Source organism: Parasteatoda tepidariorum, chromosome 5, assembly GCF_982258835.1.
Source record: "Parasteatoda tepidariorum strain Cologne lab strain chromosome 5, Ptep-v5.0, whole genome shotgun sequence".
Taxonomy (NCBI): domain Eukaryota; kingdom Metazoa; phylum Arthropoda; class Arachnida; order Araneae; family Theridiidae; genus Parasteatoda; species Parasteatoda tepidariorum.
Genome location: NC_141759.1, coordinates 53236998 through 53252573, shown reverse-complemented (window position 1 = coordinate 53252573; position 15576 = coordinate 53236998). Strand labels below are relative to the sequence as shown.

Sequence of the window (15576 nt, the reverse complement as noted above, 5' to 3'; positions counted from 1 at the left end):
TTCTAAGTTTTTTCGAGCCCTGACAGGCACCATAAATGCTCTTTATACGCAACACAATGTATAAAACACAAGTGCGAAAAACGTGGAAATTTCTTTCTGTTACTTATCACTTAAGCATTTAGCTCTGACTTCAGTTCCAAATATAAATATACTTATGCTAAAATGCGTAAGTATGCTTATGCTAAAGAATGCTTATGATTTGAATATGAATAATGTGAAATGTAAGTCATAGTGGTAGTTACCATTGAAAATTAAAGAGATAATAAATAAATAAAAATGAATTGAGTTTCTACCACTTTTAACATTTTTGGTCTCCTGTAGCATCCCTATGTATGTGTATATATTGCTTTTTTAACACTAGATTGCCTAAGGAAGTCATTTTGACTGCTTTTGATTTTAATTAGAAAAACAGTGATGTATATAATGACACAATTTCTTAGAATTTTGCATAACATATAATTTCTTTATTGTTGATATTAACTAATAACTTGTTATAACTGTAAACAATATAAAAAATGTTAAAAATTAATTTTGAACAAATTTCTTTACACATTATTTATTCTTTTGCAATCCTGCCATTTTGACTGCTTTTGGGCAATATAGGTATATACTAAATTTCAGCCTTTCTAGTGTTAAAAATGAATTTTAAGAATAAAACAATTGTGTTACCATTAAAATTCTTTATAGTTAAAATTCACGCTAATATTGATCTATAATAGGTATATCAGGGATCAACCATCATTAGATGGAACTGTCCCTTTGACATTGCAAGGCTATGAAACGCTACTTAACGAAATAGTGGTAGAACATTTACGTTTAACTAATGTCATATTTCTCTATCTCAACTATCACTTTAGCCCTGAATATATATTAGATCATTACATTTTAATAGGTAATATTTTCTAAACAATAACGAGTCGAAACTAATGCTTAATTCATATATAGGGATTGGACAAAAATATGGAAGCACTTCTTTACTAATTCTATGTAAACAATCTTTCTCTTAGCATCAAATGATTTGGAAGGTTTTACGCGGCAAAACTGTTGGCACAATTTGTGAAAAATCACGTTTGAAGATTTTAGAAATGGTTTTTATACATGCAAAATGTTGATAGACCAAAATGAGGAAAGAAAGCTACATTTTTAACTTTAATACCAGTAATTTTGAAATTATTTAACAGAATTGCAATATTTAGATTAGAAGGCTCTTTTTTTTTCAATAGTGGTTTTAAGAAAAGAAAAAAAGCTTTTAATTTCATACGCTAATTTTGTCCTATGCGAATTCTGCATAGACACCATAGCTTCAAGCATAATCTTTCAAATTGTGCTAAAAGTTTTGCCATGTAAAATCTTCCAAAACGTTTGCTGCTAAAAGAAGAATTAGAATTAGTATAGAAGTGTTTCTATTATCTTAACCAACCCCTGTATAGGATACTGGAATTTCATACATTGAATGTAACAAATATCGTCAATTACATTAGCTTGCAAGATGTAATTAATTTAGGAAGTTTTTATTAGTCTTAATTAGAAGTTTTTATTAAAAGTCCTATGAAAACATATATATTTTTAAATGTATTGTATGTTTCAATTATTTGTCATTTTATTTGCAGAATCATTAATACATGAAAATCAATTGAAAGTTACAATTTGGACGAGTAATTAAAACCGAGGTAATTGGGATTAAAGCTAAAAATTTATTTGTTTAATACATATAACAAAGATATTTTTAAATGCCATAAATAAATGGTACCATTTATTTTAATGAAATAAATTTAATAATAACAATAATATGTACTTTTAATAAATATGTATATGTTCTACGTATTATGTAGAATAGGGAGAAAAATTTCTACTCGCGGGTCGCCATTGGAGACCATTTAGGATGGTGAGTATAATTAACAGAGTTCGATTTTAGAGTGATACAAACTGACTCTAGTGTAATAAAATTATTGAAATTGTTACGAGGGGCTGCAAATGACAGGTGGTATTTTATTTTGTTAAGACAGCGGTATACAAACATGAAAATTTGAAATTATGGGAACATTTCTGATATTTTAGTTTTCTAGCATTTTTCTCATTTTAATTACTTTTAATGATATGTGGATGATTTTAAGACCATCGAGGCTTTATGGCAGCCTTATTTTAAGTTAATGTTATTATTACTTTGCAGTAAATTCGTTTACATTTTGCAGCCTCTATTTTCAGGTTTATGGTAAAATTTTTATTGCTTTGGACTCTAAAAAGTTCTTTAAGCTGCATCTGTCAAAATTTTTAAACATTTTCTTATTTTTCGTAAAAATAGTGATGAGCAAATAGTCTTGTCTAGATGGTACAGATAGAATTGAAATTTTATGTCCCGACAATGTAGAAAAAATATTTTATAAAAATGTGTATATTCGGGATATGATGCTTAAGTTTAAGTAGATATACATTTTTAATTTTATCATAATTAATTTATTAAATAATACTAAAATAAAAAGAAATACATAGCTTTCAAAAGTGTCAAATTGAAGATTGCTACATACACACAGTGTTTAAATAATTTAATTTTATTTAACTTGCTTAAATCTATATCATGATTAATAGTAGACATTGATAAATAAACAGTATCATGAAAGCACAAAACTGAATTCCTTTAATTATTTTGATAGACTAACTGCGTTATAAATTACATTATTACATTATTCCGATTCTAATTCTAATTTTTATTGCATAGATTTATAATAGGGTGACTAAACTCTGAAAAAAATTAACAAGTTGTAGACTAAGTTCAAGGAAACGAACTATTTTAAGTTATTCCTATCAACCAAAAAACATTTAAGAAAATATGTTTCGATGATGCTACACGAATTTCTAAAATTAAAGGGAAAATATAACATGTAAAGTTTTAATAATTTTATAAAGTATTTGTCATCACTTTTTTAAATTTTTCCAGATTGTGGCCATCCTGTATCACTGCCTTAGAAGCAATGTATCACTGAGTCAATTTTATTTTCTTCAGTTAAATTTCAGTTGTTTTCATCAAAGAATGCTAAAAATTAGTGGCACATGAGTTGTACCTAAGTAATTAACTAAATTTGAGGAAAAAATTACTTTTTAAAAAAAATTTTAATTCATTTTGATCTACTATTGCAAAAACGTAACGGTTTGTTGTAGTGTGAAAAGATCTAATCTAGTTTCTCTGTGATTAAACAAGATCTTAGTTCACTTTAATTGTGTATCAGATTCTTTTTTAAAATTAGGTGTTTCTTTTTTAATTCTTCTCTGGATTGTATTTATTTGTTCCCATGGGTTAAAATAACGTATACGTGGCAATCTCAAGTTTCACTTAACATATCCTACAAAAAGAGATCATAGAGGAAAGAGTTAACTTTGTCAATACTTAAACTAATGAACAAGCTATAATTTCACTAAAAATGTATGATAGCTGATATTTTTTTCACGTAACGCACTACAGCCATTTAATAGGGGGAGGGGGTATTTTAATTTTTTTAGCTAAAATATAAGAACTGGTAGCACAATTATTTCATTCTCGGTTATTCTCTGGAAGAAGCAAAGCTCCATTTTCTAATATGATATATTAGCAGTAAAAACCTTCTTATTAAGATACATAATCATTGATTTTTAATTTCTTTTTAAGATCTTAAATAGAAGTCAACGCAAGAAAATACCAACTTAATTTTAACATTAGTATTATTCATAGTACCTTTTCACATTATCGCATTGACACAAAATGGTTAATTTAAGTTAATATTTACTGAGTTCCGAGCCGTGCTAAAAGAGTATTACGTAAGGCATTTAATAATTTTCAACATGCAGTAGCAGAGCTTATTTGCGGAACATAAAAGTTTGAACGAGAACTTTTGTCAAGAATCATTGTGGTCAAAGTTAATTTTTTTTAAATGAAAAGGTTTAAATCATATCTATGTTATTTGAATAAAGGTGATTTGTAAAAAAATGAATGGATGATTCTACAAAAACCTAACAATATTATAGCCTGGAAAAGTTTCACAATATTGCATGGGGTAGACAGTTATTTTTTTATACTTTTAAGACATAATTTTCTCCATGTATTTCTGAACATATAAAAAAATCATTTGCTATTTTCTAAAAAAAAATTTAAATGACTAAAATGCCACTCTTCTGACTTGACTTGACCGAAACTTCTTCTTAAACTTAATACTAATTTAATTAAAAATTTTACACCAACATTTCAATATTTAAAGTTTATTAATGAACTATGTGGGCTTAAAAGTGTAAAATAATATTTTTTGAAACTGCTTAATCATTTAACTCACCAAGCTGCATTATTTAAAAGTCTGTTCCGAGGTTTTCATGTCATTCTTGTCACGCAAGAAATTTTTCTATAATTTTAGGAAAAAAGGGGCGAATTTTTAGTTTCTGACGAGCTTTAACTGATTTTTATTCCCACCATTTTGTTGGATTGATTAAGTGCTTGGAAGATCACATTAATCTGACGTTCTTATTATAGATTTGAAGTTCTAAACTGATATATGTAACAGATCCTGCTGTCACTCGCCTGTACAACATTTCTATTTTATACGTGAAATTTTTTTTTTCTTCAAAATTATGCATGTTATTATGTGTAATAATGTTATGATGCGAGAAAAAGAACTTTCTTAAGCCTAAAAATCTGTCTTAAACACTTTGCATCAGGAATAATATAAGAGAACGTTTTACTCCTGGTTTGCAAAAATGTCATTTCTGGTTCCAAAGAAGTTAAAGTGAGTTGCCTTTATTAAGAACTTTCTTACGCCTAAGTCTGACTTTGGAACTTTTGTATCAGGAATAATATAAAAGAATATATGAGAAATAAATTTTTTTCCCCATTAATGTTACCCCCTACTGCCAATTAAAAAGGGTCAGTGAATTATTAATCAATTGATTTCCACCATTGAAGTGTCAATAATAAAATTTGCTATCGGGTATCCACTACTGGAGAAAAAGTAAAAAATTATACGTAGCTGTTAATTTTTTCGGATTTTAAGGACTATTTTATATTTAAAATGTTTTGAAATCCTGACCTTTCTATTTAATTCTTGGATATATAAATTTAATTCTAATAAATTTTGACCACCACTGCATATAAATAAATAAAATCGATAGATAAATGTACGAATATTTACGGGGAAATTAAATAAAATATAAAGTTATTTTAATCAATAATTGAAATTATTTTACTACAAAATATATCCAACACCAATATTATTTTTGGTATTGGAAGGTAAGATGGTTACAAAATTATATGTTTAGTTAAGGATTAGCTTTGTTTTAATATCCATTTCAATTTTGATGCATTAAATAAAAGGCTTTGTGTGAGATATTGATACGACATACATATTCCTTATATCCTGGATTAGGTAACAATAGAATAAGCCATTTCAAAACTAGTTCCATCGTTTGTTGTACGGTGGCGCCACATGTTCTCAACTAATTGACACGTCACATCAAAATGGCCGAATCAAGAAAAACTAAACTGATTGCTTTTTCAAATTATGTTAATTTATGTACAAAAAGTAAAACTCAATAAGGAAATTCAATAAAAATAGAATATGATTTAAATAGAAATTCGACCACTCTAAAAGACATTTACAGCGTGCAGCTAAGAACAGTCATTTATACATATAGTTTTTTAAAAAAATGCAATACGATTTCTAATTTAATGTGAGTTTAATTATATTGTACTTTATATATAAATCGAATTGATTACATAAATCAAATTGAATAGATTTATTCTAACGTAATTTTAAAATAATAGCGCTTGAAAGTTTACGTTTCTTTTATGAACTTACATATAATAAACTTCTAAGCATTTATATGAAAACGAAATTTATTATTTTGTTAAATTAAAATTTTTATTTGTTTAAATGGATTTAAGTGGTAGTAGTAGTAGTAGTTCATTTACGTCGCACTAGAGCTGCACAATGGGCTATTGGCGACTGACTGGGAAACATCTTTGAGGATGATCCTAAGACATGCCATCACAATTTTGATCCTCTGCTGAAGGGTACATGGATTTAAATGAAAAAATGAAACGAATGTTAAAAACTTTAGATAAATTTATTTACTGATTTTAAGTATGGTTCTTTTTAAAAATTATACTCCAGATAATATAAAATGTTTTAGGTACCTTGGGAAACAGGTAAAAGAGAAAGTACCTTTTCCCCGTCTGGAACACCAGTTTAAAAAATTGCACAAATTATTCAAAAGGCATTTATTACAAAAGATATCGATACTTGAATGTGTGAGTATTTTTTTATTTTGAAAATATTCTTTCATAAAAAATCTAGTTATTGCTTGCTGACTATGAACTAGTATGTTTGTAAAATTAACACTTATTTTGTTAAGTATATTGAATTATTTAAATGCTTAAAAACATTTAGGCATGTAATATTTAAAAAAAAAAAACAAATTCTTCAGTGAACTATTTTGTTTAATTTATTAATTTTAAAACTTTAACAGCTATGAAAATAAAGTTGAATAAAAAAAGAGTATATAAATAATTTCATCGCTTTGACATTCAATTGTAACTTTAAAAGAGTGAAACAAAAATTCCTTTCAAAATTATAAGAATGCTGTGAAAAATGAAGCAAATTAAAGGAATAAAAAAATTAAATTGCATCAAATCAATCTAAATATAAAAAGAAATTAGCTGTTAAAGGAGCAATGTGTAAAAACTACTGACTATTTTAATTCTTGTTAACGTTGGTGACTCAACAACTGATTCACGACAGGTTTTAAAAATAGTCGGGCTAAAATTACTTCCCAGTAAAATAATATTTTTTGCTTACTACAATTATTAATAATTTAAACAATAAAAATTAAAATAAATAAAGAATTAATACGAAAGTATTTTTAAATTAATTGAAAGCTAAACTAATGCAATCCAGCAATGTTAATCATAATTAGGTCACTACTTTATTTTTGCTGAGAGACGGGCCACCGTTAAATATGTTAAGCAAATTAACTAGTGTTTTTTTTCCCTATGGACATGATGGCATCGTTATATGTTGTGACATTGTTTTAAAATTTTAGTTATAGCATTGTTTTAAAATTTTAGTTATAGCATTGTTTTAAAATTTTAGTTATAGCATTGTTTTAAAATATTACATACAATATTGTTTTAAAAATTTACATATGTTAAAATTTACATTGTTTAAATTATTAATAATTGTAGCAAACTAAAATAAATAAAGAATTAATACGAAAGTATTTTGAAATCAATTGAAAGCTAAACTAATACAATTCAGCAGTGTTAATCATAATTAGGTCACCACTTTATTTTTGCTGAGAGACGGGCCACCGTTAAATTTGTTCAAATTAACTACTGTTTTTTTTCTTCCCTATGGACGTGATGACATTGTTATATGTTATGACATTGTTTTAAAATTTTAGTTATAGCATTGTTTTAAAATTTTACATATAATATTGTTTTAAAAATTTACATATAACATAGTTTGATAATTTTCACAAACGCCATTGTTTTAAAATTTTGCAGAAAAAAGAGCCTAACATTTCCTGTGGGATGTACATCGCATTATGATATTGTTTTGAAATTTTACACATGCTACTGTATTAAAATTTTGCATAGGCCATTGTTTCAAAATTTTACATAAAAATAGACTTACTTTGTCGGCTCGCAAATTTGCATCTCGGGCCTGATTTTCGGCTGTTTCTGCCCTATCAACGGCATTGTCCTTCTCCAACTTCATTCCTTGCATCTTTTTCTTGATGGCCTCCATTTTTGCTGGTCAGTCGACGGTAACTTCGGCGAAAGAGAAAGAGAGTTCGAAATAACAAGCCGGTCGAGAAAGAGTCCCGCACAGCCAAAGATCCCAGAGAGAATAAGCACTGTCTCGGCTCTCGACTTCAAAGAGATTTCCCCCACTAGTGCCAGATAGGATTTCCATGGCTGTTTCTGGAAGATCTCCACCCCATGCCCCTTCCCCATTGGATGTTATCCCCAAGGCCGCCAATCGGGATGCCATGCAGTTCAGGTTTCGGTTGCTCCCCATCCTCCGCGAAATGGGGCAGGGAGTCCGATCTGCTCTTGAGATTCTTCAAAAGAGATGCTTCTCTTTCTCAGATGAATAAGTAAAATTAAGTGGGATTAATGTGGAAGTTTCTTGTTGTAAATATTTGGGATAAATCTTTTATTTTATTTACTTATTTTATAACAATGATAATTAACTACATTTGAGGTTAAACACGAAGAAGGGGAAAGTTTACAAAAGCAAATTAAAGGATGAAAGAAAAGTGATATAGCTTCCAATAATTTTGAGTGATAAGCTTATAGGAGTGTAGGAAAGCGTAGGATACAATTATTACCACTAAATATTAGTTGAAGAGATTTGGAAAGAAAAAGTGTGAAGCTTTATTAAACGTTTTCTTTCTTCGCTCTCCCTCTCTCTGTATATATATATATATATATATATATATATATATATATATATATATATATATATATATATATATATATATATATATATATATATATATATATATATATATATATATATATATATATATATATATATATATATATATATATATATATATATATATATATATATATATATATATATATATATATATATATATATATATATATATATATATATATATATATATATATATATATATATATATACAGAGAGAGAAAACATGGAAAAGAATAAAGATTAATGAAATGAGAAGAAGAAAAATTATTAAAATAAAATATTTTTAAAAAAATGTGTTTAAAAATAATATTAAAAACAAAGTAAGCCAAAGTAAACAAAGTAATGAAAAGATATAATCTCTTCATCAGCTCACATGATTATATTCGCAAAAAAGTGTGCTTTCTAATATTGTGTCAGTATAGCTAAAGCAAAATATATCAATACAGTAGTGTGAGGAGCAATCAAAAAATTGAAACGAAAATCGAACACATTAAGTAAAATATATATACGAAATAAAACATATCAAGAAAAAAACAGAAAATTAAATGTAAAAAAAAAAATTAACGTAAAGAATTAAATGTAAAGATTGCCAGATTACGAAATATGAAAACGTAAGTATGTAAGTAAGTAATATATATATATACAATAGCGTAAATATGAGCTCTTTTTTGGTGCGATCTTACTAAAGAACTGAAGCAGGTTTGATTTGTTAGTTACCTTGGATTTGCCCAAAAATGGTTGAGTGCAAGGTATACTGGATAATTTAAATATATACTGGATTATTACTGGAATATATGCTGGTAAATATAACTATATACTGGAAATATATAATATATAATAAATATATATAAATATATACTGGAAATATTATATTGGATAATTTATAGTTTTTAATTAATAAGGTTAACATTTAATTATACCATATTAATGATTTTAGATAATTAACATTTATTAAAAAAAGAAAATTGATTTGCCCATTTTGCAAAGATTTTTAGCCGAGGATTTGCCCGAATTGGATTTGCACATGGTAAAAATATAAATTAACAAATAAGTTTTTAGTAAATTTATTAATAATAATATACTATTAAATCAAGAATTTTATATAAAATTTAATGACATTAGTTGGGTATCCATTGCTCTTTATCAAATTTTGAAAGAGTTTGTCTATTTTTTTATAAGTAAATACTACTACACATTCTTTTAATTTTATTCATTTGATTAAAAGTTGTTTTTAAATAAATGTTTTTGTAAGCACTAGAATTCCAAGAATTAGTTTATTTATATTTAAATTAAATCATTTCTTTAATCGTATAAATTAACAAAGCAAATATTTTCTTCTTTTTTAATACCAAAATCCAAAAAATTTGAAATTAATATAATCATCATGATAATGAAACAAGAGTAATTCCTCTGGGTAAATATTATTTGATAAAATTGCAATATCTTGAAAATTAAAGTTAATTAAATCATCTACAAATCTAAGAACAAATTTAATATTAAGAGTATAATTTTTTTCATAAAAGTGTAAAAAGTAAGCTAAGAGAGAGGAAAACTAGATCCTAGTGGTAATCCATCAATTTGAATAAAAATATGTTTTCCACTGTAAAGATAATTATTAAAAATACAAAAATTAATTAGAATTTCCCAATAATCGAAATCGAAATCAAGGATATTTTTAAAATTATAGTAATAACTCAAAAGAACTTATTTTAGTTTAGAAAAGGAAAAGCTACTGAGGAGATCCTGGAAATCAAAGGTCTCAAAGAATTAATTTTATTTCTCTTAATAAATACTAAAAACACTTGATTATTTGTGATAATCCAAGAAAAACCTTCTTTAATGATATTGTTAATAATTTTATTTAAGTAGTTAGAGAAAATAGTGCCAGATTTAGTTAGGTAAGTATTAGAACCACAAGTGATTGCTCTAAATTTTATAGATATTTTATGAAATTTTGGACTGATAATTAAGTAAGGAAATTATATATTGCTAATTTTAATTTTCAACCTCTTATATAAAGCAAAAATTTTTTTACGATAATATTATTATTTAAATTACCAAGCTTAAATGGTCATTGAAAAAAATACGTAAGTATCAAATACTTGTAATTGTTTAATGCTCTTTTACACTCTATAACAAAAAAATCGACGCACCAAGAAGCAATCCTCCGATTACTTCTTGGTGCCAGATTACAGTGGTGCATGGCTTGATCAGGCTGGAATGATGCCGACTGGGGACTTATAGTCTTTAGCGACGAATCCCGCTTCCAACTGTGTCCTGACGATCATCGAAGACGTGTTTGGAGACGCACAGGGCAGAGGGGGGATCCTGCCTTCACTATTGAACGCCACACCGGCCCTCAACAAGGTATTATGGTCTGGAGTGCCATTTCCTTTGACAGCCAGACCCCTTTGGTCGTCATTAGAGGTACACTTACTGCACAGCGGTACGTCGACGACATCCTAAGACCTGTTTTGCTACCGTTCCTTTTGCAGCTCCCTGGGCTGGTTTTTCAGCAGGACAATACCAGACCACATACATCACGTGTTGCTATGAACTGTCTGAAAGCTTGTCAAACTCTTCCTTGGAGTGCCAAATCACTAGATCTCTCTCCTATCGAGCATGTCTGGGATATGATGGGAAGGCGATTGCATCTGGCACGGAATGTTGATGACCTCGTTCGACAATTGGATCGAATTTGGCGGGAAATACCACAAGAGACCATCCGGGAGCTTTATCGGTCTATCTCACGCCGTGTGGCAGCTTGTATCCAGGCTAGAGGCGGGTAAACACCTTATTGAACTTGTTACTGTAACTCTGCAATAAATTATTCGATTGTTCTGAAATTTTAATCATATACTATTCTGTACATTGTCTTCCTATCCACCAATTTTCGGTTCAATCGGACAACTCCTTCTTGGTGCGTCGATTTTTTTGTTATAGAGTGTATTTAAATTACTATGCTTAAATGGTTATTGAAAGAAATGCGTAAGTATCAAATACTTGTAATTGTTTAATGTACTTTTATTTCCTATAAGAAATTAAGCTCATCAAAAATACGTTCCCTTCTTCTGAAATAACATTAATGTTTCACGAGTGTCTTTTTGCATGTAAAAGTGTGACCAAAGTGATTAATTATCTATTTTTCGTAATGGCTAGTTTAAATATTAGTTATACGTGGTCTTAAATATGCAATTTCTGTTTACACTCAGCTGCAATCACGGGGCCATTTTCATTGCATCCATTGACGAACCCGCGAGGATTTGTACCCATCAAATTCGAAAAATTTGTTGCATCAGAACTGTGTTTATTTTCTAAGCTAACGTTAAAAGTTGTTGTTGTTTTACTCATCCACTTGCTGTAGGAAAGCCTACACCAGGTTCAAAAGACCGCGTCGCCTGAGAATATCGAAAATCTTCACCTGCTCAACCAATAGCTGCTCCCAAACAATTAACACGTTGAACGCCACGCTAATTTTACATGGCTTGCCCGTCTGGCCACACTGTAATTAACTACAAACTTAAATTGAAAATATTAGACAGATTTTACTCGTTTTAAAAGGATTAGCATGAGATATACGAAAGTAGTGGTGAATGATATAAGACTACGAATTGTTTAAAAATAGTGGTGGATAAAAATCTACTAAATTGAATTTATTAAACCAAGGACCACAACAATTTAGTAAATTTTGAATAAATTTTCTGCAATTCCATAAAAGAGTGTAAATTTTACAGTTCTGTATCATGTTATACGCTGTCAGCCAGCTGTTTTTCGCGGCCTATGTGAAAGATCAGTGTCAGAAAGCGGTGGCAGACGCAGCCTAAATGTAATTTCAGTGTCAGCCACTGGTGGTTGACGCGGCCTAAATGTAATTTCAGTGTCAGCCACCGATAGCTGACGTGGTGCTCAACGTGTTAAGAGGGTGAGCTGGACTAGCGGGAAGAAAACAGGAGCAAAGGAAAAAATTTTCTTTTCTCCATTCTGAAATTTCATGTGACCATTTCTGAATCTTTCCAAAGCCGATTGTAGAGTCATGGTGCCGCTGCATAACAGAAATAGGCCCGGTCCCTTTGCAGCGTACCAGTTATGAACTGGTGGGGAGGCGCCAGGTCGAAAGTAAATTACTTTTGAGAGCGAGTGGATTTCCGAAAGAGCTGGCTCAACAGATCTGAAGATCACAACCATTTCTATATTTATAGCTAGAGTATCTGCAATCTCATTACTGCACACCCCAACGTTCGAAGGAATCCACTGGAGGCATCATATTGATTTCCACAGGCTTAGTTCGGAGCTCTGACTATATTCTGCCTCTTATCGCTAAGTTTTCTTTCCTGGAGTGCTTTTACTTCCAAATGATGTTTATCTACCATTTCCAGTACCCGATCAAGTTTAAGCTTGGTCCATTTATGTTGCACTGAATGATACGAAGATTCTTACGTTACTACGTTAAAAGTAGTTGCCAGAAATCGCTATAAACTACTATACCATATTTTTTAATCCCACTGCTCACTACACTACTTTTTAAAAAAGAAGCACACTACATTACGAACTACAGTGTGACTACAGTAGTTTCACTACTTGTGCGCTAGTTCCGACCACTGATCTTGAACTAATTGGCTTTGGTAACGTGACGGGTGAGATCGAAATTAATTGTACAATCATGTTCGTTTGTAGTAATTCCAATAGCTCCGCTTTCTGCTTGAGATCTTATAAAAAAGTAAAAAATTATAACTCAAATGGCGTGTTAAAGTTGAGCTTAGTTTCTCCATATAAGTTAGAATGTTAATTAACGTGAAATTAATTAAATACAGCGCCGTATCACACATCGAATTTGTTAAAATACAATCCTTTCTCGTCTACTTCTTTCTTAACTTAGATTTAGCATTTGTTAATTATTTTAATGTAACCATGATACATTTTTATTTCGTGTACCTCGGAACTTCAATGCGTAATAAGTTTGTTTATGTTCTACGTGCCTGTCTTTATGTTAAGTAAGAAATAAATAGTGAAGGAATTGAAATCTTAGTGAAAGAATATAGAACGTACTTAAGACTTATTACGTATACTAAAGAGAAATGAATCTTGACGGACTTGGCTTACTCGAAATAAGAATGGAAAGAACAGTTTCTAACGTAAACTAATGTCATGCTTTAACAACCAATCAGGGTCAAGATACCCACTATACGTAACTTGCAGGTATCCAATTAAGATATTTTTAAAAAAATAATGGAATACCTGCAAGTCACGTAGGGTGGGTACCTCGATCCTGATTGGTTGTTGAAATGTGGCATTTGTTTACGTTAACAACTGTTCTTTCCATTCTATTTCGAGTAAGCCAAGCCCGTCAGGTATCAATTCTCTTAAGTGACACATTCGAAATTCTTTCACATAAATTCTTTCTCAACGCTTTCAATTCTTTCAATATGTAATTATACAGAGACTTAACACAAAGTCAGCTACGAAGCCATGTGGAACATAAATAAACTAATTATGCATTGAAGTTGCCAGGTACGCAAAACGAAAATATAACACAGTTACAATAAAATACATACACAAATAATAAATCAAAATTAAATAAAAGACGTAGACGAGAAAGAATTATATTTCAACAAATTCGATGTGTGATACGGCTTTGTATTTAATTAACTTATCATTAATTAAAATTCTAACTTATTTCGAGAAACTTACCTCAACTTTAATACGCCATTTTGCTTATAAAGATTAGTTGGTGCTGACATCATAGGTCACATGAGTGGGTATGGAACGTCTTCTTCTTCTTGAAGTGCAAGTACCCAGTTATAAATATTTGGTAATTTTCTTTCTTTTAAAAATAAAGTAATAATGTCGAGAGGCTGACGATATAGTAAATTGGACAATTTAAAATAAAGAATAAAATATTTTAACAATGGGAAGAAAATAAATTTGATATTTTTATTCTGAAATGTTATCCATTTGATTCATACGAATTAAGTTAGAAATTTTGCAGAACCAGACGAAAAATAAACAATTTACTTCACCATTAAAATTAAAAAGAATAAATTTAATTTATCGAAGTCTAGCAGACGAGTTTTTTCCCGTTTGCTTAGCTTTATAAAAAGAAACTGAGGAAATTATTTTTCGTTGATTTGTTTAACTAATTATTTGCAAACGATTGTGTTAGAGCCAATAAAAGAACATGCCTATATTTTAATATCTCATTCTACGATACAGACCTATGTTGAGAAAACTATACAAAAGATTTAGACCAAAAATCAAAATAAAGAAAAGAAAATTCGTCAACAATTAACTGAGAAAAACTAGTTTTGTGATTACTTAAGAACATTCATTTTTGAATTGTATTTTCCTTAAAAACTTTGTCTATAAGACTTGGCATTTGAAAAAAGAATAAGCATTCATGTTTATGCTGTCAGAAAATACGTAAGTATTATTAATTTAATCGTTTTAAAATGAGATTAAACCCAAAAATATTTTAAATAAATCTATACTGTGTAATTGATGAAAATTATCTGTACTAGTTTTGTTTAAATAATTTGGACTATAAAGCCTAATCTTACACCAGTAAAATATTAAGCTCACAGAACTGAAATGTACGTTCTGGGAAGGAAAAAAAACGAATCAATTTTCATATTGTGTCACAAAGTTATTAAGTTTGCTAAATCTATTAATAATTAAACTATTAAAAAAATTATAATTTAGTTTTCTTTTTTTTAAGCAAGCATAACATTTATTTTATCATTTATTTGTGTAGTCGTTATTATTTATTGACTGACTTTTAATTTATTAGATAAAATTTAAATTTGATGAAAATCTACACCTTAATTATTTTCTCACATTTGAAGAGGTTAGTGGACCAAACAGGAAAAAGGCCCGCATCTGTTTTACCTGGAGAGGAAAACCACAAAAACCTCCCAGACTTAGCCTGACAGCAAGGGAATTCTAACCCGTGATTCGTTTGCCACGCCGGATATTTTTACGTCCTTACTGTGGTCGATGCTGAGAGTAGAAGTTCGAACCAACCTGATAATAGCTGGAATTCGAACTGGGGACATTCATTGGAAGATGAGCACTTTATCCTCTGAGCCACCTCAGCTCGAACTTCTTTACAGACAATGAG

General features: G+C 29.2%; 1 protein-coding gene across 2 annotated transcripts in view; it reads right to left on the bottom strand.

The window, feature by feature from the left end:
- LOC107452818 (tropomyosin) overlaps window positions 1–7858 on the bottom strand; it is a 31586-nt gene extending 23728 nt beyond the window's left edge. For both annotated transcript variants that reach the window (XM_016069407.5, XM_016069408.4), the window contains exon 1: window positions 7650–7858. In XM_016069407.5, coding sequence (XP_015924893.1) covers window positions 7650–7763 — 114 coding nt within the window. In that variant the 5' untranslated portion in view covers window positions 7764–7858. The remainder of the gene's footprint in view (window positions 1–7649) is intronic.
- Between the last annotated feature and the right edge of the window lie 7718 nt (window positions 7859–15576).